At 29.8% G+C, this 26,041-nt stretch overlaps 1 protein-coding gene across 1 annotated transcript in view; it reads right to left on the reverse strand.

Moving 5' to 3' along the window:
- LOC117172305 (transcriptional-regulating factor 1) overlaps window positions 1-26,041 on the reverse strand; it is a 640,201-nt gene that overhangs the window by 502,401 nt on the left and 111,759 nt on the right. The window contains exon 2 of the mRNA XM_033360077.1: window positions 11,648-11,710. Within this exon, the coding sequence (XP_033215968.1) occupies window positions 11,648-11,665 (18 nt within the window). The 5' untranslated portion in view covers window positions 11,666-11,710. The remainder of the gene's footprint in view (window positions 1-11,647; window positions 11,711-26,041) is intronic.

Here is a 26,041-nt window from a genome sequence, read left to right on the forward strand (position 1 = left end):
GATTGAAAATCGAAATCGCCGAAAAACGACCACATTTGAAGAAGAAAAAACCGATTTATCATCACGACAATGCGCCTGTTCATTCATGCTTAGTTGCACAAGAAAAATTGAATGAAATCGGCTTCGAATTGGTTCCTCAGCCACCGTATTCACCAGACCTGGCCCCCAGCAAAAATTACTTGTTCCCTAACCTGAAGAGATGGCTCACCGGTAAGCGTTTTTACTCAAATGAGGAGCTAATAGCTGAAACTGAGGCGTATTTTAGAGACCTTCCGATCGAGTACTTTTCGGACGGTATCAAAAAGTTAGAAAATCGTTGGACTCGCTGTATCGACCTAAAAGGAAAGGAAGTTGAAAAATAAAACCGACTTTGGCCAAAAAAACGTCACCGTGTTTCATTTTTCAGGGACTTATCAGACTGCCTAGTACAAAATCTAGCTTGAGATAGTGTAAATTTATTAAAAAGTATATTTCTTACGATCTCTCTAATAGCTTAATTGGAAAAGCAGGCGACCGGTAATTGGAAGTTCTGCGGTTTGATTTCCGGTAGAGCGATTGTTAGAAGATCTTTTTTCAGAAAATATAATTTTAAGTTATCATTAAACTATATCACTGCAGGCCATCTTTCACGAAAAATTCACAATTATTTTTTGTAGTTTATCATCAGAAAACTTACTAAACGTTACCTAAGTTCTTAACGTTATCTCCACTGCTCGCGGTAGGAGTTTACATACTAGTCACAATGGATGCCCCGATGCGAGTACTCGGCTATTTTTTTAGTTGTCAAGCCTGAGCTTTTTGTTGTTGTGAGATTCAGGCTTCTTACTAAAAATGAAATTATAAAAATACCTCTATTGAATTCAAGTCGTCTTGAGACCCAAATTTCTTTCTTATTAAGGCTATGTTACATTTGAGGCGGGTGAAAGAGAAAAAGACGCTTATTAACAAAAAAAAAAAAAAAAGAAAAGGGGGTTAAACATAGCTAAAAATTGGTAACGTAGTAATCAGCGATTACAGAACTATTGCTTGCGGCAGGTGGTGTCAAACTAGTCACGGAAGATACCCCGATGCGAGTTGAGGACATTATAGGGCTACATTCCTTCATCTCTAAAGAATGTCCTTCTCATTGTTACGCGATTCGGGCCTCTTACAACTGATATTATAAAAGCTTTTTTATTGTACTTCGTTCGTCTTAACAACCATATGTTTTCCTTATAATGCGATCGTTACTTTCGACGTAAGGGAAAAGGAAAAAAGCGCTCGTTAGGCATGAAAAAAGGGGGTTCAGGAATAGTAAGAAAATAGTTTCGTAGTAATCATCGATTCCAAAACTTTTTCCGGTCGCAGGAGGTTTCACCCCAGCTGCGGCAGACACCCCGAAGCGAGTACACAGCCACATTTTTCCCTCCTTACGGCTACGTTACTTTAGAGGTGGGGGAAAGAAGTAAATATGCTCATCTACAAAGAAGGAGAGGGGCTTAAACTTAGATCAAAATTGGTAACGTATTTATCAGCGATTCCGAAACTATTGCCAGCGGAAGGAGGTGCCAAACTAGTCACGGCAGATACCCCGCTGAGAATAGAAGGTTTCCTTTAGCTGCACAGATGAACTTGTCAGTGTTGTGAAATTCAGGCTTGTTACCAAAACAAATATTATTTATTTAACAAAATTTGTTATGTTGTTAATGGACGACTTCTTCGCAATAAATCTATTTTCCAAGTCTAGAAATTAGAGACACCTATTGAGAAAATATGGGGTCCATCTCTATTAAACTTAAGTCATCTTGAAAGCCATATTTCTTCCTAATGATGCGAAGTCCCTCGTAAACAACTGTTCTCGTTCGATTGATCGACAGTGATGAGCCGAGAAAGAACTTAGTTTTCTTTGATGACGGAGCGGTAGGTCGAAAGTCGAAACTAAAAGCCGAAGTAGACGAGGAAACCGGTTTAAATAAAGCTCGTGTATGTGGGTCAGTTGTAGCGGGCTGTGAGTTACGCAAGCCGCAGTGAAGCATTGGTCGTTGAGCTTTGTTAACCGTTTCTAAACGATTCTCCTACTTGCTCTTCGTGGTACTCGGTAGTACTTTGATTATTCCGAGTACCACGTGTTCGTTCCACGAATGGGAACGCCGGTAAAAAAGGGAAATAGTCTTCCTTTACTGGTACAAGTACGAACCCTGTATCAAGCTTCTCTTTCCATTTTTCCATGCGCTATTTCGCAAAAGTGGAGATGAAAGGGCTTAGAAAATTGTACTCTTCATGACGAAGTTATAGAAGTGATGTTTGTTGGATATATGTAACAAATATTGTAGGTAATACATTTTACGTAAAAGATCTCTGGAACGAGTTTTCTTCTTCTGGAAAAATATTTACGTTGGGATTCAAATTTTAATTTTAAGTTAAGCTTTGAAACAGTTTCAAAGAGGAGAATGTGTATAAGAAGAGGTACAATTGTATGCATTTTAGCACTAGATTATTATATTTTATTATTTTATATATTATTTCAAACCAAATTGTTGCATTTTTAACCAACGCAAACGAATTTAACAATTTTTTCAAAAGACAGTTGAATTTACATCAAGAAAAGTTGAATTTTTAACAAAAGAATTTAGTTTCAACTAACAAAAATGAATCTTCTATTTGAGAAGATGAGTTCTCAACAAAAAAGATAATAGCATGTGTTTCAAGCAAAATAGAAGAATTGTGCAATAGAGTACATGAATTTGAAACTAAATATTTGAATTTTGAGTTTAAAAAATCAAGTTTCAAACAAAAAAGTAAATATTCTACAAAAACAAAAATATGCATTTTCAGCAAAAAGTTCATTTTCAACGAAATAATCTGATTTTTAAAAAAATAATTAATTTTTCAAGAGAAAAATGTGAATGTTTTACGAAATATGTAAATTTTTAAAAAATGTTTTCAATTTATACCCAAACAGTTTAGTCTTTGAGGAAAAAGAAGACTATTTTATCAAAATGTTGACCTTGAAATCCAAGAAGACAAATTTTTAACAAAAAAGTTCATTTTCTACCAAATAGGAGAACTTTTAACAGAGGGAAATACCAAAGAACGTAAGATTTTAATAAGATAGTTGACTTTTCAAAAAAATAATTGAGCATTTAACAAAATAGTGGGTTCTATTCATTCAGTTCCCACGTGAGCGAAAAAACAAGAAAAAAGAGGAAAAAAGAGGAGTTCCCTTAAAACAGGGTAAAAATTGGAATTCTTTAAAAAAAAGGAAATGCACTTTCCTATTTCATTTGCTTGGTGTCAAAATAATAATATAAAATAATTTTTGTTGCTGTAAAAATGACAAATAGATGACAAATAAATGACAAAAAAGCAATTTGAACTCAAGTAAAATGATTACAAGTATCGCAAAAAATAATTTTACCATCACTTTCTTCAGAATACTACTCTTAAAAGTAAAAAATCAATCCTCTTTTGATGTTTGAATATTTTCATTTTTTAATTATTGATTGTGATTTTTTGACAGTTCTACACATACTTTCTCGTAATAATATTTCTAAAATAACACAAGAAATATTGTATAAATATTTAATGGTTTCTTAATGTTTAATAAATAATTAATAATCGCTTCTTTTTCTTTCCAAAACTTCTTCCTCTTCTACTACCGCTTTTCATCACTTATCCCTACATTTCCCCTATAATCCTCTAACCCCCTTATTTCTCCTTACTTGCTACTTACGGCTACTCCTCCCTTCGTTTCCCTTTACTTCACCTAATTTCCCTCTCCTCATTTCTCCTACTTACCTCCCATCATTTAAACCCTAATTCCCATTACTTCGCCTCTTCTAATTCACCATCCAGTCATTACTCTACTTCCCCACCCCTTATGAGTCAAGAGTTAGGGGTTAGGAGTTAGGGGTTTTGAGTTAGGAACTAAGAGTTAGGAGTTAAAAGTTAGAAGTTTTAATTCCCAAACCCTATAAGTGTTGTTTTTCGCTTTTAACGATAATATTTTTCGAGAAAATGAAATGAAACAGAAGAAGGAATAAAGATTTTGATAAAATATTCCTACGCGATTTTAGTATGAAGTCTGTTATTTTTTGGAGAGAATATTAAAGGAGTTGAGAAGAGGGAGAGAAATAGGATAAGGAAAGCCGAGAGTCTCGACACCTGATGCACCACGTCGCATTCCCAATCTCGCCATAGAATTTCCGCCTCCCAATGGAAGCTATATATATACACTATATGTGGAGAATGAAGTTTCCCATGGGGATTGCGGAAGGTGGCGACAGGAGTATGGAGGAGTTAGGGGGTGAGATATTTGGGGTACGATGACGAGGAAGAATTCATGTATTTTATGGTTTTTATGGTTCTCACATCGGAACATGGTTCCTTAGAGAATTCAGAGAAATTCGTTCCCCTTTGGTACACCTCGACGCAAAAGAATCGATAAAACTTGAAAGCGTTGCTTGCAGTATGTAAAATAATCATTTAAGATTTAAACAAAATTTTTATTTATTTATTTCATCAAAAAAAGATAACTTTTCAAAAATAAAAGATCAATTTTCAATCCTAAGGTCGAGTCTAAAAGAAAATAGTTAAATTTGCCACCAAAAAATATGACTTTTTAAGAAAGTAGTTTGATTAACAAAAAAATTTACTGTTAATAAAATAAACGATTAATTTTAAACACGCAAACCAAAATAATGTTAAAGAAATAGCTATATTTTTCAATAATGAGTTCAATTGACCACAAAACAAATCAATTTTCCACATAATAATGGCATTTTTTTAGTAATTACTTTAATGTTTAATTTACAAAGATTAATGCTCAACAAAAGTTTTCATTGTTGATATTTTATAAAAAAATATACATTATCAATAAATTGTATGAATTGGAAAATAATTAGTTGAATTACAAACTGAAAAAAAATTTATTAATAACAATAAAATAATAAAAAGGGTAAACTTGCAGACAAAATTTTATTTTTAAACAAAAAATTGAACTTTAACTAAATAGTCAATTTTTCAGCCTAAAACATAAGTTTCAAAGCAAAATGATTAATTAACCCAGAAAGAGAAATTTAACAAAAATACTTATCAGTCAATAAAGAAAAACAGTTAATCCAAATAGTTGAACTTTTAATCCTATATACGAATTTTCTCTAAAACAGTCCAACAAGATTAGTTTTCTACTAAAAAGACGGACTTCCAACTAAAGAAGATAATTTTTTAAGCAGAAATGGAATAGTTAAATTCTCAGTTAAATAATTAATTTTAATTTTCCATAAAACAAATTAAAACAAAAATTTATTAAATTTCAACCAAACAGTTGATTTTTTAAGCTACAAAGATAATGCACAAAACAAAACATGCTATAGTTGAGCTTTTAACCGAAAAAGAAAATGTATACAAAGAGAGATGAATTTTAAAACCAACAGGACGTATTTTCAAAGAAGGTAAAATAATTTCCTATGAAAAACAAGAGGAATTTGTAACAAAACACGTGAATCTTTAAGAAAGTTTTATGTATTTTTTTACTGACAAAGCATAATTTTTAATAAAAAAAGCGAATTTTTAATAAAATAGTACAATTTTCATGCGAAAAGAAGAATTTTCAGCCAAAGAGATGAAACTTCAACCGAAGAATTAAATTTTCAATCAATGAAGTTGAATTTTCAACAAATAATATAATACTAGGTATTTCAAACAAAACAGATGTTAATTACAAATCGAAAACCATGGAATTCTACACACAAATAAAATGAATTTTGAACTACATAGTTGAATTTTCAACCGAAAAATAATTGAATTCAATTTTCCACACTTGAGTATGAATTTTCAACAGAAAGTTAATTTTCTATCAAAATACTTGAACTTTAGACTTACGGAGACGAATCAAAAAGAAAAGTTAAATTTATATCCAAAAAGAATGGCTTATTAAACAAATAGTTAAATTTTCAGACCAATAATAAACCAAATAAATATAAATACAAGGAAAATAATTTGATGACGAGGATATTACATAAGGTTTGCTTTCAAAAAATTCATTCACAAAATTCTGTTATTTATCTCGAATAAATTTTTTATTTCTCGTGCGTAATAATATTCTACTACCAGAATATGAATATTGTAACATTTTTAAGATGGAATCTTTCATAAACGGATTAAAAAATGTTCAATTTAAATTAAAAAGTTATTATGCTTGACAGTTATTTATATAAATTCAATTATTTTAATTCGCTGACTTCAGCAAATTTTTTTAGTCCCTTCCTTTTCCTGCTAAATGAAAGTCTCTGACTTTGCATAACCACTAAAATTCCCTGAATTTCATTAACTTATAAAAATCCTGAGTTTTCCCTAATTTTTATGTTTTCCCTGACTGACGGCCACGACCATAGGCTGGAGTTCAATTTTTAGTGGTTCGTTACCTCGAGCAGAAAGCCTTATAGTTGCGGTCGGGTGCAAGTACGTTTGTCCACCCGGAGTACTTTTTACCAAGATGGGGAAGTGACGAGAATTCCTAACTTATAATTCTTAACTCACAATTCACAATTTTTAGCTCATAATTCCTGAATCAGAAATATTAATTCAATGTTCCTAAATCAACTCACAACTCCTTAATCATTCTTTCTAAATCAACTTACAACTGCTGACGCCGAATTCACAAAACACAACATATAACACACAGCTCCTTAAAAACTTTTTCTAAATCTACTCACAACTCCTAACTCGCAACTCGAGATTCCTTGCTCCCAACTTCTACCTCCTGATTCACAACTTATAAATCATAACTCCTTAATTAAATCTCCTACCACACACCTCACAACTCCTCACTCTTAACTCCTAAAGCACAACTCCTTAATCATTAATCATAAATCAACTCGTAACACCGAACTCAAAACTTCTAAATCATTCTTTCTAAATCAACCCAAAACCCCTGACTTCTAACTTAAAACTGATAACTCACAAATCCTGTCTTCTAACTCACAACTTCTGAATCACAACTTCTAACTCAACACCTTAATCACTTTTTCTGAATCTACTCACAACTCATAACTCATAACTTACAAATCCTGAATTCTAGTCCCAACTCCTAACTCTTAACTTCTAACTCAAAGCTTCTGAATAATTACTCCTAAATCACAAATCACAACTCCTAACATAAGACACTTTTATCGCTATTTCTAAATAAAATCACAACTCACAATTCCTAACACACACATCACATCTCACAACTCATAACTCTGAGAAATCAGGGAAGTTGGAGTATCGAGAACATCGGAACTATGGGAAGTAAGAGGAAATGACGGGATAGAGGAAGTGAGCAGTGTAAATTTGGGGGGAGCAGAGGTGGAAATATAGAAGGAAGAAGTTGGAAATGTAGGAGAAGCAAAGGATGAAATTTCGGGAGAGGAAGTAAGGGAATGAAGTAGGAGTAGGGGTGGGAAAGTATCAGAGGGAGAGGTTAAAACTACTTATTTACGTCTGAATAGGCTACGAAACTCTTTTTTATAGGCTCAGGGTACCCACTCTAAATAATTTTTATTATTGAATGGAAAATAGCATAATAAACAATCTTAGCATCAATTTGGATCGATAACCTCTCTAAAGCGCAGTCCATTTATATCGAACACATTTTGGCGCTCTACTTACACAGCTATCTGTTATCTCTTTTCTCATTTGTGTCTTCTGTCTTCTCGTGTGAAACTTCACAATCGCTCAAGCGTCGCGATTACGCCTGAGCGAGGAAATTTGATTTATTGTGTCTCTCCCCTTCAAATGGGAAAAAGATTATACGTTCCATCTTTTACTGCGTAATGCGAAATTGCTTGTTTTGCTTCTGAAGCGACGACACGTGTCCGAGACAATAAATTCTCATTAAATGGAAATCACTACCTAAAAACCTTATCATTGTATCAATCCTGTACCTAAAACCAGTTTCCCCAACTTTTTTCTTTAAAAATATATTATTGTCCCATACTTTTCTATCCTTTTTTCTAAAAAAATACTTTTGTCACGAAAATTTCGAAAGCATTGTGGTCGCTTGACGATTTCAAAATCCAAATTTAGTGGTATCTAGGAATCTAATTTTTAATATCAGGCTAGCCACAAAATCATTATTTCGAAATTCCCTGACTTTTTCTTGATCGTTCTCAAATTGTCTTTTAAGTATGAAAAAAAATTTACCTGCTGATTTTTATGATGAACATATTTTATTTTCTATCAAAAAATGGTTTTATTTAATTACATTAAAAAATACGCATTTACGACAAACTTATTTGAATCCGTAAAAAACAGACTAATTTTCAAACAAAAAAGAGGAATTTTTAACAAAAGAGTTGAGTTTTTAACCAAAAACGATTTTAGAGTTCATAACAAAAAATCTCATCCAATATTGTTGAGTTTTCAAGCTAAAAAGACGATTATTTTATTAAAAATTTGAATTTAAAACCCAATTAAGACGAGTTCTCAAGAAAATCAGTAAATTTTCAACTAAAAAATATCAATCTTCTAGCAAAAATGGAATAGCTAAACTGGCAGTAAAAAAAATTATAAAAAAAACACAATAAATTTTTAATTAAAAAAACTTTTTTCCATAGATTTATTTTGTTATTAAAACTTGGTGCAAAAACTGTGGCCGCTCAGCCCTGTTCTCCCATAATTTTTTTCTTTATTAAGTTTTTTCCACCTTTTTTTAAAACTTTATTATGGGTTTTAACCCTAAGGGAGAAAAAAGTCGATGACACTTATAGTTCTCAATATTATCGCTAAACTATTGATTCCTCCACACATGCGCTTACCCATAATTTGTATAATAGGAAAGCATAAAAAAGTGTAAGGATGAGAGAAAATAATGCCTGTTCGGGCGAATAAAGTATGCAAGTAATGTTCTACCACGAATATACCTAGAAACAATATAAAATGCGCATATAAAGTTCTAGAAAAAACACTGTATTTTAGGATTAAGGCTCAAAAACGTATTAAACAATAAAAAAACGCATTAGATACATTTTTTCATATTTCAAAAATGATTAAAAAAGAATATTTATGCGTAAATCTATTTAAGTTTCTAATCCTTTTTTCAACAAAAATTCCAGCATAATTAGTAAAAAATAAAACTATTAGTTATGAATATGTTTTCCCTACATAACTGAACACATTATAGAGGAGAAACATACCTACAGTGGGTAATCATTATTAAGTGCATAAATTCAAGCAAAATAAATAATTTTAATTTTATAAAAACCTATAGTTTCTTAACTATTAACTAAAGTTAATGATTTATTTTTCATGGATTAGTATTTTTAATAAATAATTATTTACTAAAGGTTGCATTATACACGCTAGTTTCAAGATTACAAATTTAAAAACTAGAGAATTTTAAATAAAAGTATTCAAAATTAAATTGAAATTCAAAAAATGTAACTCAATTATTTTTTTAAGCTATTTAAAATTCAAAATTGAAACTTTCAAAATTTAATTTATTTGGATTAAATTAGGAGCATAATAATAATAAATAATAATAAACAATTATATTTGCAGCAGGAAAAAGAATTGGATCAAAATGATTAATCTACTTTGTTGAAAATTCATGTTATTGGATATAAAACAGGACCATTTGGTTAAAAATTAAAATTCTTAGTTTGAACGTTCAACTGTTCTGTATTCATATTTGTACGTGGAAAATTAATTTCTTTTTGTAGAAATTACATATTTTTTGGTAGGAAAGTCAACTGTCGGGTAGAAAATGATTCTGTTTTGGCTAAGTATTCAACCGGTTAGCTAGAAATTCAACTGTTTTTTTGCAAAGGAACTTTCTCATGAAAAATTTATATTTGTCGTCTAAAAATTCAACTGTAGTCTTATGTATGCCAATGTATGCCTTAATTTTTTTGACATGGATTTCAATTTTATGTTTTGATCAGAGAAGTATTACTTCTGTAACGTTTGAGCAGATCGCTGTGGTTGGAGCTTTGAGCTATCTTCAACTATATGGTCGTAAATTAACAATTTTGTTGGAAATTCATATTTTCGGTTTGGAAATTTAACTGTTTGGTTAAAAATTAGTTTCCTTCCTTAAAAATTAAACCATCTTTTTTAATTGAACTATTTGCTTGGAAATTTGTCACTTCGGGTAGAAAATTAATTTTTTGTTGTTGAAAATTTAACATTTTCTGTGGGTATTTAACTATTTTGTTCAAGCTGCGTATTTTTTAGTTGAATGTAGCTGGTTCAAAGTTCATTTTTTTGTAAAAAAAATTCTTTTTAACTAGAAACGTAGACTCCAGTTTTGTTAAACATTAATTTTATTTTTATTGAAAATTCCACTATTTGCTTGAAAATTTAATTATTTCGTTGAAAATTCGTGTATTGTTAGAAATTTAAACTTCTTGGTTAAAAACTCTACTATTTTGTTTGAAGCTTAATTATTGTATTGAAAGTTTTACTATTTAGTAAAAGTGATCTTTTTTAGTAAAAAATTCAAATGTTTTGTGGAAAATTCGTCGTATTGGATTGAAATTCACCTTCTATGTTCGAAAAGTTATCTTTCATCGCTGAAAACGAACTTTTTGTTGAAAATTCGGAATTTTTGTTAAAAATTTTTTTTTTTATTAAAAAGTAATTTTATTTTTGAAAAATCGACTTTTTCGGATCAAAATTTAAGTGTTTTCTAAAATCTTAGACCTTCGAGATTAAAACTTAAACTATTCAGCTAAAAATGCAGGTATTTTGGTATCAAATTAATCTTCTTGGATCACAATTCATCTTTGTGGGTTAAAAATTTTGCTGTTTTTTGAAAAATTTAAATATTTTCTTGAAAGCTTAATTTGTTTTTAATTTAACTATTTTATGAAGTGATCTTTTTGGCTTAAAATGTCAACTGTTTTATTGAAAATTCTTCCTTCTAGTAAAATTTCCTCTCTTTTGACTAAAAATGACATTTTTATTGAAAATTCAACTATTTCTAAAGATTTATCTTTTTGGCACGAAAATTCAACCATTTGGTTGAAAACTCACCTACTAAATTTATGGTGTCGTCAATATTAGTATTTAATACAGGTTACAAAAACTTTCCGACCACCCTCCTATGTGACACTTTGTGTTTCACCGGAAATTGCTGAATAGGCTGCGAGAATAAAAAGACGAAAAGTATTAAAACGGATATAATTTCATTTTTTGATCAGAGTAGTGCCACGTTTTACAAAACCTTTGCAATTCCCCTGCTATGTGCCACTTTTGTGACAGAAATTGCTGAATTACTTGCAATAAAATGGCAGGTATGTTTTCGTAGTGGTGGGATAGTCAACACTAATGATTATTAGTTTGTATAAAGAAAATTTGACTACCAACCCTTTCTCGATCAACATCGGGCAGGTCTCGGTTGAACAGGTACAAGAAATCAATCTTGCCACTGAAGGATCGATTCGTGCACGTGGCAAAACTGCCACGACTGAACACTGCCAGAAGAGTGCGGACGAGAATGGGAAGATGAAGCGAAGGGTGTGAGGTGGTCTATTCCAGCCGAGGGTAGGTATTGCTGGGGCGTTGGGGAGAGGGCGGGTGAAAAGGGGTCTCGAAATCGAGATGAGGGTAGAAACTGCAAAAAGAGCAGCGTTTCGCGCTTTCACACCCGTCCTGATAACAGCAGCCGATTATTTTTGACACTCACCGAGTTAATGGCTGTCATGCTGCTCACTCGACTTGGATCCGCGGCCACTAGCCCATTGTCACTCTAAAACAGATTAAAACAAAATTTTCAATCAAAATTTCAACGAAGAGAATATATTTTATTTGATTTTTGAGAGCTAAATTTAGAAGGGTGACAAACCCGCTTAGCACAGGCACGAACTATGTCGATGATTGTTGGTATTGTTTTATTTTATTGTATTTAAAGACTTTACAACCTAAACTGCTCACAAAACAGGAGAAAATGGGTGATTTTTTAATTGAATTTAATATAGTTCAATATAATCTTATATAAAGGAGTTGCACTTTCGAATAAATAGTTGAATTTTAAACTCACAAAAAGGACTTGCAAACCAAAAAGACGAATTATCAAGAAAACAGCTAATTTTCAATTCCGACATATGAATTTGTAACAAAATAGTTCAAATTAGTTTAAGTTCAAGCATGATTTTCAACCAAAAAGTTAAGCTTTTAATTACAAAATATATTTTTTTAATCAAAAGCTGAATTTTCTACTCAAAAACATGAATGTTTAACCAAGAAGATTCATCATTATGGTTAAAAATTGAAAATGTAACTACTTAATTGTTGGTTGAAAATAGATATCTCTAATCGAAAATTATTAACTTTAATTAAGAATTGACATTTTTAATTGAATATTCAACTATTTAATTGAAAATTATAGAATTATATTGGATTTAGAGTTGAAGTACTTTAGTAAAAAATTATTTTTGAATATATGTTTCATCATTTTAGATGAAAATTCCACTATTTGATTGTAAATTTACTTTTTTGTTAAACATTAAACTAAATATTTATAACTTTAATATAACATAAATATTTATTAATAAGGCACGCTTTTAATTTAAAATTTAACTTTTCAATAGATTGTCTTTTTGGCTATAAAATTCAACAATTTTGTTAAAATTTATTTTATTGTATTGAAAATTCGCCTTCTTCCTTAGAACATAACTATTACTTTTTGAAAATTTATATTTTTGTTGAAAATTCAACTATTTGATTAAAAATTATTCTTATTTGTAATTCAACTGTTCGTTCAAAGTTGATCTTCTTTTTTAATAGTTATTTTTTTAAAGATTCACCTCTCGGGTAGAAAATTCAACTGTTTTCTAGAAAATGAAACTTTTTTGTTTGAAAATTCAAATATTTGTTGAAAATACAAGCGTCATTCGTGGAATTTTATTTTTTGTTTGTTCGAAAATTCAACCGTTTCTTAAGAATGCATCGATTTGTTTTCAAATAATTTAACTATTTTGTTAAAAGTTTAATTATTCTGATGAAAGTTCAGCTATTCTTTCATTCATCATTTTGGGACGAGAATTAAACTGCATTGTTGAAAATTTCTCTTCTTATTTAGCTACTCTTGGTTAAAAAATTTAACTAAGAAAAATTGTTTTAAAAAATCGTCTTTTTGTCCTTAAAATTGATCATTTTAGGTAGAAAATGATTTTTTTAAATGAAACTTCTCAGACAGAAAATTTAATTCTGTTCTAAAAAATATTTTTTTTTCAGTTTAAACACTCAACTATTTCTTGAAATTGCAACTGTTATTAGTAGGTTTTTTTTTGTTTTGTTTCAAAATTCTAGCTTTGGTTGAAAATGTATCTTTGTAGGTTGAAAATTCAACTATTTGTTAATGAGTGGAACTATTATGTTGTAAGTTTAATTATTGTGGTAAGGATTCAATCAACTGTTTCAAAAATTTGATAAAATAATCTGTTTGATTCGAAAATTCCAGCATTATGTTAAAAATGTGTCCTCTTGTTGATATACTCTTGGTTTAGAAATTTTACTAGTTCGTTAAAAGTTCCATTAATTGATTGTTAATACAAAATTTTGGCAATAACATTATCTTCTTGGGTTGAAAATTTATTTCTTCAGGTAAACATGTTGAAAACTCATGTTGAAAATTAAATTATTTTAATGGAAATGCAATACAGTTTCACTTGAAATGTTTGGAACTTAAAGTATTCATATTGAATTCAATACAGAAGAGAGGCCCAATGTCTCAACGGAAGAAAATTTTCAAATTCGTACCAGAATTTACCGAAAGATAGGTCAGGACTATATGGGGGTTGGCGAAGTTGTATAAGACCACGTGTCACCAGAAATTGCTGAATAAGCCCGCGATGAATAGCCAGGTTTTTTTTTTTAATGAGCCCCCCAACCATAATTAATAGTTTTTCATGGACGGCCCTTTAGCCTAAAAAAAACAGGAGAAGATTCAAGAATTCGTTAAATCCCGGTTCTGAGGGATGATCCTGAACAGCAGGAATTTCGCAGGACTTTACAAAAATGTCGAGATTACATTCGAATTTATTTTCAACTCGGATTTCTCTCTGCTTTTTTACATTGAGCATTTTTCTTGGCCGAGCTGGAGGGCTTAGAAAAATTCAATCCTCGTAAGTAAATCCTCGCGGTGGTAAAATCCGCTTGAAACGTTCTGTCCACCGAGTGCTTTCGATTCCATGAAAGCAAGACGAACAGTCCGAGCGAACAATGTTGACGTAAGAATTTGGCACTTGGGTAGTTCTGCAATGCTGACATATTCGGGGGAAAAAAATTACTCTGGCAAAGATCGTGCGGGTGCAAACAGTGAAGTTTCACCCTTCTGAGATTTTAACAGATTTTCTAATAATTCCTTGGGTTTTGACCCCATTTTTGAAATTTGTATAATGTAGAGTTAGGAGCGAAAAAAGCGGTTCAATAGTTGAATTCGACGCTTGCTTTCAAAATCTGACCATTCAATAACATAATTGAATGCGAAAACCACGAAAATACATCTGCCCATTCATCGCAGCTTATTCAGAAATTCATGGTGAAACACGACCTACTACAATTGCAGAAGGTCGCATATAGTCCTGTCATGTCTCTCAATAATTTCTGGCACAAATTTGAAAATTTCTATTTGTTGAGACCTAAGGTCTCTGATCAAAATATGAAATTTAAATTCGTATCAATATATTAAGACTCAATATTATCGTCACAAAAAATGTTGCTAGTCAAGTTTTCAACCAAATAGTTGAATTTCGAAAATTTCATAAAATATAAAAAATTAAAAAGCTTAAAATTCATGAGTACATTAAATTTGGTCGAAAAAAGAAACCTATTTTCAACAGAATTGTTATAATTTCAACCAAAGCGATGAATTTCCAATAAAAATGATTAATCTAAAAAAATTAATTTTCAAGAAAAAATTTAACATTCCACCAAGCAGTTCCATTTTTAATTTAAAAGTTTATTTTTTAAACGAGAAGATTATTTTCTATACAAAAAGGTGATTTATTAACAAAACATCTGAATCACCAATTAATATTCTGGATTTTCAACTTAAAGAGAATAATTTTGGACCAATGTACTGAATTTAGAACAAAAAGAGACACATTTTTACGAAAATTAAGTTTTAGCACAAAATGAAACGAATTTTTAACAAAATAGTTCAATCTTCAATCAAAGAGACAAATGTGCAACTAAAATCATGTATTTTTACTGAATTAGTTTAAGTTCCAATGAAGTAGTTGAATTTTTGACAATAAGTAAGTAATTGAAACTTAAAACGTCTTAACTCAGTCAAATATTATCAAAATTATTTTTTTAATTTGGCAACTATACAAAGTATACTCTACGAATACTCTCAAAGTAATATAAAAGTTTAAAGCAACCTTTTGTTTAATAATATTTGTTTGCAAATGATGACTGGTTGGCAACTACATTTTTCAAGATTCACCCACAAAAAGTATCGAGTAAACTTCAGATTTAAAATAACTTCATGCACAAAATTTATTCTATATTGTTAAAAGATTCGTGAAAATGTTTCGAAAGAGTCATGAAAAATTGGCGGAAATATGTACTTTGTAAAATATATTTGTAAATCTACCTAAAACCTTTCAGAAATCTTCTTTCAACGAAAGAAAACAACTTTCCCGCTGTAATTTATTTCGTCTGAAGTTCGGTCGATATTTCTGTTCGGAGAATTTAGAAAAACGTGGTTATCGACCGGCCTTGATTTGAAATTGAATATTATTAAACTAAAGGTTAGTTTTAATTTTTACATTGTTTTTATGCATCCTAAGAGTATAATTTAAAATCTTACTAAATTTTAAAAAGTTTCAACAATATTCGATAGAGTTATAACCATTCATGTTTTAATTATTTTTGATTTTCAAAAAAAATTTGTTTTCCGTTTTTAATTTTGATTATTATAAGTAATAAGAAAACAACAAACTTTAAATTACAAAAAGTTCCGTTTCATTATTCTATAAAAAGCATATATGAAAAAAAATCATATTATGAATTTGAAAATTTCCATACACAGGGTTACCAGAGACTAAATTGATTTTAAAAAGTTAAAAGTGACCTATTTGAATTTGAAAAATTAAAAAAATTTGATAAAATGACTAAGAATTCTAGAAAATTAAAAAAAAATTAGCACAAATCGAAAACGAATATAAATTGACTAAAAAACGAGTGAATTTTCAGAATTGAAGGTAATTGGGAAGAAATTGATGAAATTCTTAAAAATTCGATATGAGTTTAAAAAATTCCATAATCTTCTACTAATGTCAGTAAATAGAGAGTGAATTCAATAAATTCGAAAAAAATTCAATAATAAGTTTAGAAGAATGCAAGTGAATAGAAAGATTTTAGTGGGAGTTAGAAAAATTAGGACAATGCTAAAGCATTGAAGATTAATTCAAAATAATTCAGGATGAATTAATAAGAATTCTGGGTGAATTCCAAATTAATTACAATTAGTTGCAAAAAATTAAGTAAAATTCAGTAAAATTAAAGTAATAATATTCGAGTAAATTTAAAGAAAGTTGAAGGAAATGAGAAGAATTCGATAAAAATAAGAATTTCCGAACAATTTTAATAAATTTAGGATAAATGAAAAAAATAAATGATCTTAATATTAAACAAATTTAAAATAATTCAATAGAATTTAATAAATGCGTAAAATTTTGATGAAAGTTTAAAAGACTTCAGTGTAAAGTAAAAAAGGCAAATGGCACATTTTTTGTCCATTTCATTGAGTGAAATTTGGTGAAAATTAGAAATGAAGAGAATTCCAAATAATTCAGAACAATTATCAAGAACATAGAATAAATTAATAAAAATTTAGGGTGAATTCTGAATTAATCTAAATGACTTTGATAAAGTGTTATTTAAAAATATTGTACTAATTTCAGTAAAATTATAAATAATGTATAATTTCAGGGAATTCAAAAACCTTTTGCAAATTAAATAAGAATTAAAAAACTATTATATTGAAAACCTTTTAGAAATAAATGTGTTCACTGAACTAAGTAAAATCGTAGTGAACATAATTTAGAGCTCAGAATTGATTTTTTTAACCTATGAATTACATAAGATTTGAGCGAATTTGGAAGAAATATAATGCAAATGGTAACTCATAATAATTCAAGTTGAATTTAAACAAATTTTAAGTGAACTGAGAACAATTAAAAAAATTTTTACAAATTCATTACGGTTAATGACTTTTGAAGTCAATCAAGAAAAATTCAAAAGAATGCAAAGTAATGTTAAAAAAATGCAATAAAACTGAGAAAATCTTAGGTTTTCTGTTTCAATTTATTAAAAGAAGTGACTACGGAATTTTCTTTAAGTGACTAAAAGTGCCTAATCTTTAAAAAGTTGTCTTATAGCATATTCCACTGATCTGCACCAAGTGCCCATACAGTTTAGGAATTTTTGAAATCATTTTTTGTTTGTAGTTATAAAAGTTAAAAATAGAAAAAAGAAATAAAAATTACAGAAGAGATTGAAAAAAATTGACAGTGATCACGTATGTTAGACATCAGTAAAAAAAAAATTAGAAGGTAAAGCGAGCGCCTAAATAACAAAATTTTGAAGCTAGCGACGATGCAGAAAAGCGATCCTGTTTCAAATCTTAAATCTAAATAGGAACTAAAAAATCTAAGTTCTAAATTAAAATCCCCAAACCCAGTAATAAAAACATAAAAACTGTTTCCAATTAAAGAGCAAATCAAAGACGGAAAGATTTCCAAGTTACAGATGAATAAAAGAGTTCGATCTGAAAATCTTGTAAAAAATATCAAATACATAATTACATAATAAAAATTCCTTTTCCAACTCTGCAAACTATAAAATCATGAAGTGTAATGATGATTCACTCGCAGAGTAAAAATCGCCTGCTGATTCGTTGCTGACCTAACGAATGCCATTAGGCATTTGAAAATATCACACCCGTCATTCATTACGACACGGCAGACACCGCTCTGTGTTCATCGCGAGTAAATTTATTTGCGTAGAAATATCGTTTACCTCCCCGTAAATTACGGCCTTTGTCAATTCGATTTTTACCACACGAGACTTGCGTCAAACGACAAATGAGGTTTCAAGTACCTTTGAACACAGCCAACCATTTTGTGACATTGAAAAGCAAGGGAATGAGAGTAATTTGGTCGATTTAGCGAAATTCTAGACTGCAGCTCTGCCTATACAGGTAATTTTAGAAAATTCCATGAGCTTCAAAATAGAGATTTTTAAAAATGTAAATGAAAAATTTGATTTAATTTACAAAATGCACATCAGTAACAAAGAACAATAATCAGTAACAAAGAACAATAACAACCTCTAGCAAGATAAATCAAACACCATCAAAAGTAACTAATAACCATCTTTAGAATCTATCATCACCAACTATTAAAAGCTGTCAATTAGAATTCATATCAATATTTCATAACAACCACAATAAGACAATAAAAATCTACATCAACAGACAATTAAAACATAGAGTAACATTGAATAATAACAAATATTAACATTTGTAAAATAAAGTCATTAGGTAGACTCAACAACTTATGATTAATAATAAGTCTTAGCAAGAATGAATAAACATTCCTAGGAATGGCGGAAACAATCCTTGAAAACAATAAATAACAAATACTAACAACTATGATTTTTGAGGATGCTTCAAAATGAGTAATAAAAATTACGAGTGATAATAGAAAAACAACACCTGGACACAGAATAACAATCGTCAGCATTTTAAAATGTGAATCTTTATCAATTATTAACAATCTCTAAAATCAATCAAACCTTAGGACAAAAAAAAACGATATAGCAACTGTTAGCAAGAATCACAAGCAAAACACATACCTAACAACTACTGGGATTGACAAATAACAACCCTTAGTAATACACGGTTTGCCTGAACCAACTTTAAATACGAAATCATAGCATGTGAGATTAAAGAAAATTTGTTTCCTCATATTTTTTGGAACATTTCAAAACCAACAAAAAAAATACCGAGCTAGTTTTTGAGAAAAACGAATTTTTCAGATAAAATTAACTTCTATTTTTAATATTTTTATTTTGTCATTTCTCTTTAGTTTCTGTATAATACGAGTGAAATATCCCATAATGAGTGTATTAATTAGATGGAATTTGACTATTTTCCATCTTGTTATGGGGGTCTAAATCATTTTTTACGTCTTACAACTCGAGAAAATATTTGGTTTACCATAAAAATGTTCTTGATCATAACTCGAAGGTTAAAATAATAATGTCCGATTTATCAAAACAATTCAATATCAGAGAAAAATTAGTTCTCATTCAATTATTTGAAGATAACCGAATTTGCATTAAAATCCGTATTTTGTGCAAATTAACATGAAGTGTATAATTTCATGCAAAATATTAGGATAGAAATTATTCTAAATATAAATATTGGCACATATAAATTATTTAACACGTGACATAGGTTTCTTTTTCCTCAAAAATTGGCCAGGGATTTTTTTCCTCTTAGTCTTAAAATGTTCCAAAAAATATAAAAAACAAATTTAAAACCAAATCTGATATGCTATGACTTCGTATTTAAAGTTGGTTCAGGCGAACCGTCATTAGATAATAACCCGTAAGACTGCAGAAACAACAACCTCTGATAACGGTCAATAAGAATCTGAAGCAAAACATAAACTCTAGGACTGCCAAATAAAAATCACTACGTAAAAAACAATATAATCGGCAAAAAATATCCTTAAGAATGACCAACATCATCCTATTACAACTGACAGCAACACCTAATGCCAATAATACTCTTAATAATCCCTAGTAGCGGAAAACAACAGTTATCAGCAACGGTCAAAAAATCGTTCATGACAAATAACAACAAACCGGACAAAAAATCTAGCTATGATCACTGAGAATCACAAGCAATACGTAAAACCTGCGTCAAATAAAAACCATCAAGAATGGTTAAAAGCATACCATAGAAACGGATAACAATTCCAAAGGCTTGATAAAAATAATCCTTTGCAGCGGACAGCAACTATTAGCAACAGTCAACAAAGACACTCAATAATAAAGATAGAACCTCTAAAGATAGTCCATGTAAAGTTTTAGCAACGATCAACAAAAATCCACGGCGACATTCTCTCAAAATTCTTAAAAAGAAATAGCCTCAAGCAACGGTCAATAGAAATCTTTAATAAACCATAGCAATAATCGATAACAATCTGTAGGAACAACCAGCAATAACCCACGCCAAAATTGACTAAAAATCCTTAAAAATGAATAATAAATCCTTGCAGCGTTCAATAAAAAACCTCAATGTCAATAAAAAGTAATGACCAATATATAACAAACTCTGGCATGAGCAAATAACAAGATCCAACAATGGATAAAAATCCATAGGATCAGCAAAGAAAAATTATTATGGGAATAGTCAGCAACATTCTATAACAACGGATATCAACCTCAAAGGTCGGAAAAGTGTAAACTCTGGCAGCGGACAACTATCAGAAACGGTCAATACAAAGCCTTAATAACAAATAACAACCTTTAGCAATTGTAGATAATGACATTTAGCAAAGAATAACAACCAATCCCAACGTTCACTAAACAACCTTCAAACAAATAACAACCCAAAAAAAGAGTCAATAAATATTCTGGACAACAAATACCAATTCCTATCAAAAGTCCATAACCTATAACAACCATTTAGTAATTATAAATCGTTTTAAGGTAATTTTTTGTTTAGTTTTGTGAAATTAGATACATTTTTATTTTTCTACAAGTTTGATTTATGCTTTTATAAAAAAAAAAGTTTGAATTGACCTGCAAAATTTAGAAGGAACTCGGAGATATCAACAAAATAAAGTTCATACTGCTTTAATAAATTTATTGAAATTTTTTAAAAATAGCTTTTAACAGACGATAAGTTTTCGACTAAAGCAAAAGCGAGCGATAAAATCTTTCTGAGAAAATTGCACCAAAAATGCGAGGAATTGCGGAAGGTGCCAAATTCACGGCTAGCTTCATCTCGTCCCTTTCGCGTTAAACGCAGCGAGAGAATCGCAAAATGACGTACCTCCACCCTCCTGACGCGGAAGTGGGCGGAAGTCGTAAAACTAGAAATTAACCGTGCGATTCGAAACTCGAATGCAAGAGACACAGTCATGTTGTAACTTTTGTAATTAATTCTAAAATTAAAGGAAATAAGAAAATATGATTTTTTTAAAGTAATTTCAAAGATTTAATTTTTACAAGAGGTAAAAAATAATATTTTAATCATATCCGGTTTAGTCCATTGAAAATCACTTAGAATGATATATTTCGTACAAATATATTGGAAGTTAGAATGGAATAAAATTAATGCTAATGTAAGCATGTTTCTGACTGACGAAGTATAGAGTTTTCTACTTAATCTGGAACAGCTGGAATGCTGATTATGTAACTAAAATCAGCTGATTAAAAATGATTAAAATCAGATGATTATTAAATTAAAATATATGTTTCTAGTTTAAGTACTATAAAAGGTCATTAACAATCACAAATTAAAATAAATATTAAAACAGCTACAAGGGCTCTTAGGCCACTTCAATTTAATTTCAGATTTTTTCATCTGAATATTTGCCGACTTTTTTAGTTTTAAATTTTTATTGTTCATAATTGTAAAATTTGGACTTTTTGAAATAGGACTATCTTGAATATTTGAAATTGAAAAGCCTATAATTTTGCACATATTTGATTGAAAATGATGAAATTTTCAATCTTTTTTTGAATAGTTTAATTTTAAAGATTCACTATCAGAAAATCTTGATTTTTAAAATTGTATAAATAAAAATCCTGTTAATTTTGAAGATAAAAGTTAACTTTGCAATCCTAAATCTTCTAAAATAAACAAATTTTGAATGTAAATTATCAAAATTGAATCTTTTTATTTGTAAAACTTAACACTTGAATCATAATTTTTAGTAGTTGAGTGGAAGCTTCTAATGTGTCCCCTAAGGGATTACATTTTTCTTACACCTTCTCTATATTCCTTTACACACCCTCCACACACTTACTTGGTGGTGGAAGGGGGACCTACAGTTTAAGGTGGGTTCCGAACCACCAAGAGCAACAGCCTTAAGTACTTAGAGAAAACCTTTTTCTCTAGAGGTACCGGTCTCACGACTCTCCGGAGATAAACAACTCCCTTGCTAGGCTAGTGTTCACCGCATGGGCCACCGAGACTCTTCCAGAGTGCGAGGCGGGAATCGAACCCGCAAGCCGAAGGAGTGGGTCCAAAGCCTACGCTTTAGCCCCCACGACCATCGTCCCACTTTCATAATTTTTAGTAAGAATTCTTATATTTCGATGAATTGGAAGATCAAAAGTCAATTTTTGAATTATAAATCTTCTGGATTGAAAAATTAAAAATGTAAATAATCATAATTGCAGAATTTATATTCAACAATTTTAAATTTGCATTAGAGAATTTTTCATTTTTCAATGTTCTAAATTTAAGATATTTCGTATACTAATTACCAGATTTGCAGAATCTTTTACTGCCAATTTTCAACATTAAAAACTTTTCAAGTTTCAAGATTTTTAAAATTCCATGAATTTCAATTTTTTAAACTGAAGCTTACACATTTTTTAATTTTAAAGAGGAAAATTTCAAAATTCTTAAATTTGGAAAATTTATGATCAAAAATTATTTTTTAATTCTGATGAATTCACAAATCTGTTCAATTTTACAGATGTGTAAATCAAAATTTCTACATTTTTACTCAGTAGAAAATTTTTACAATTGTAAATTCTTCAATTTTAAGGATTAAAATTGGTAAATTCTGCAATTTTGACGATTTAAAATTTAACATTTTCAATCTGAAACTATTAAATTTTAAAAATGTATACACAAAACTTCTGAAATTATGATGATGTTAATGATTCTGAACATCACAATTTAAGAGTTTTCAATTTTAAAACTTTAAAAATTGATGAGATATTTAATGTGAAACATTAAAATTAAAACATTTTTAATTATAAAAATTAAGACATTCATAATTTTTCAGAGTAAATTTTTAAAATTAAAGGATTTTAAGGTTAAAGATTTACAATTTTAAGTGCACAATTTCTGAAGAGCTACAATTAGAAATTCTCAAATTTTTCAAACATAGAATTGTTAATTATGTAATTTTTGACATTCCTATTTTAAAATATATTCAAACATATTAAAAAATTTTAATATTTGCAATTAACAATCATCAAAGTAATAACACTTTGAAGCTTAAAAATAAAAATGCATTCAACTTTACAGATTTTCAATAAAAAGTTCTTCATTTCTGAACAAAAGAACATAAACTTTCTCAACACTGCATCTACTTTTAAATTAAGAGAATTTGATATTCCGATTCAAATTAAAGAATTTCTTTTTAATTGAAATAACTTGAAGTGAAAAAAAATTGGTGAGATTTCAAAGTGATCTCTACTAATTTCTTTGTCAATGTAAAATGTTTTCACAGGCTTCAGGTGGTTACTGCCCAACAAGTCGAAGACATTTTTTTGTTTAGAGTTAATTTATATTATTATATTACAGTCAAACCCTTCAATAGACCTCCCTTCTATAGCCCTTGCGAGAATTGACGCCGCGCTACGGGTGGGTGTAACAGGAGCTGCGCGGGGTGCGCGGGGTCTGCGGTTGATACTCAGGCGAGCAGTCAAGCGTGAACAAACAAAAGCAGAGCAGGCTATAATGAGTTAGCGCACACCCAACTTCAGCCTCAAAATCGGTGCTATAGAAGAGTTTCACTGTATTAATTATTATATTCATATTATTATTTTCAAATAATTCTGTATCAAACTAAATAATGTTAAAATTATTAAAACTTCTTTTAACAATTAAAATTTAGTTTCTAAAAATGTTTTGAAATAGAAAGCTGACAAGACTCATTGCAGAAGAATGCTGAAGCAATTTGCAATGTTCATGTACGAGTCACACTCTATTGAGTAAAAATTAGAGCCCCGGCCCATTTCCGTGGCAGCTAACCTTGCCTGCGCCTGCAGGCGGTCCTACGGTCCGTTCGTTCCGAGTTTGACACGGAAATTTATTCGAGCATAAAAGATTTGGCAATGGTTCAAGACGAAAATTCCACCTGTCCCCTCGTCACTTTTACCCTTGTCGGTGTGTGCGTACCGGCGCTTTACGATCAAAGTTTAGAACGACATTTGCACATCTCTTCTTTCATCCCAAATCTGACAATGTCGTCTTCTCAGTTTCCGCACACTCGGACAATTTCGCTTTGCCGATGCATTTGGGCCATAGGCGTCGTAAACTGCGTCGTAAACTACGTCGAAAACTGCGTAAACTATTATTTCGGAAATTTCGAGTCTGTTTTGTGGAAAATTAGGGACTGAGTCTTTTACAACGACAACGTACCTGCCAATTCCTGGCACTTTATTCAGCAATTTCTGGAGAAACAAGGTCTTTAATGTTTTCTATTTGAGTTTTGCCTCTTTTAATAGATCTTCTTGTTTTTTTTAATATCTCAATATCTGAAAAATGCACGTATTAAATTAAGGACGCATAGAATTTTAAAAAACTTTGAGAAACTTTCCGGTAAATTATTGCTAAAATTCATTTTGTTTCAAGATAAGAATCTTTGAACTAATAAAATAAATATTTTCTGTTTACAAATTTAACATTTTTATCTGTCACACTATTATCTTTATATTTCACCAAGAAAATTTTATTTTTTCAAATAAAAAAAAAAACAGTTGAACTGAACCAAAAAAGACGAAATTTCTACAAAAACAGATGAATTAAAAAAAAAATTTCAACAAGAGTTGAATTTTCGATCAAGAAAGAATTTTTAGACGATGAAAGAAAAATCTTATCCAAAATTTTAAATTTACCACCAAATAGTTAGATTTTTTCCTAAACAGATGAATTTTCAATCAAAAAGTTTAATTTTCTACGAAAAAAATAAATTCTTAACAAAAAACCTAATTTTTAACATAATTGTTGAACTTTGAACAAAACAGATTAGTTGTTTACGAAAAGACAAATTTTCAACAACAAAATTTAAGCCAACAGCTGATTTTTTAACACACCTAAAAATGAACTCTTGGTAATGTAGTTTAACTTTCAAGCGAATTGTGTAGTTTCACTTTTAACCGAATTGTTGAATTTTCGAGACGGAAATACAATTTCTCTGCAAAACAGATGAATTTTTAACAAAAAAATGATTTTTTAACCGTAATAAATTAACCTATAATCCGGCAATCACATTTTTAACCAACATATAAAGTTTCTACAAAAAGAGATAGATTTTTTAACCGAAAAGTTAAATTTTCAAAAAAAAATATATATTTTTGTCAGGAAAGACAAAATTTTAATTATTTACAAGAAGCAAAACAAGTTTCAACACAATAAATTTTTAAACAACTTGTTGAGTTTACAACAACCAAAATTAATTTTCGACCAAAAAGAGTTACATTTTTCAACCAAAAAGTGAAATTTTCATGATAGATGATAGATTAAAAACAATAGTATGCTCAAGAAAGAAAAAAAAATAGTCGAAACTTTAACCAAGAAGTATGACTCTTCTTTTTAAACACAATTAGCAAGCTTTTAGCGAAAAACTAAAATTATAAGCCAAATACCCACAAAAATACAGAAAAATAGCTTTAAAAAAAATTTAAGTTAATTCTTAATAGGGGACCGGCGGGTATTGTGGCGCACATGTTATAAAAATCTCCGTTGAATGTTCAATATGTTGAAAACTGTAGTAAAATAATTAGAACACGTAAATCAATATCTTATTTATTCTTTGCGTATGATTATTATTGAATCTACGTCTATTAAAGTAGTTAATTATCAAATTTTACAAAAAGTGTGCCTGCGCCAAGTTATCCTTCCTGGTTGGCTAATGTAGCGCGTTCTCAGTGCAATCTCGGAAAGGGAAGTAAAAGATGTTTACTGAGCTCAATGAAATTAATTTTGGGTAAATTATTGGTTTAAATAATTACTTATAAATTGTGTGCAACTTAAACGTTATATATTATGTTTTTTAATCTGGAAAAATGCTACTGTACTTTTCCA

This window comes from Belonocnema kinseyi, chromosome 5 (genome assembly GCF_010883055.1).
Source record: "Belonocnema kinseyi isolate 2016_QV_RU_SX_M_011 chromosome 5, B_treatae_v1, whole genome shotgun sequence".
Lineage (NCBI taxonomy): Eukaryota > Metazoa > Arthropoda > Insecta > Hymenoptera > Cynipidae > Belonocnema > Belonocnema kinseyi.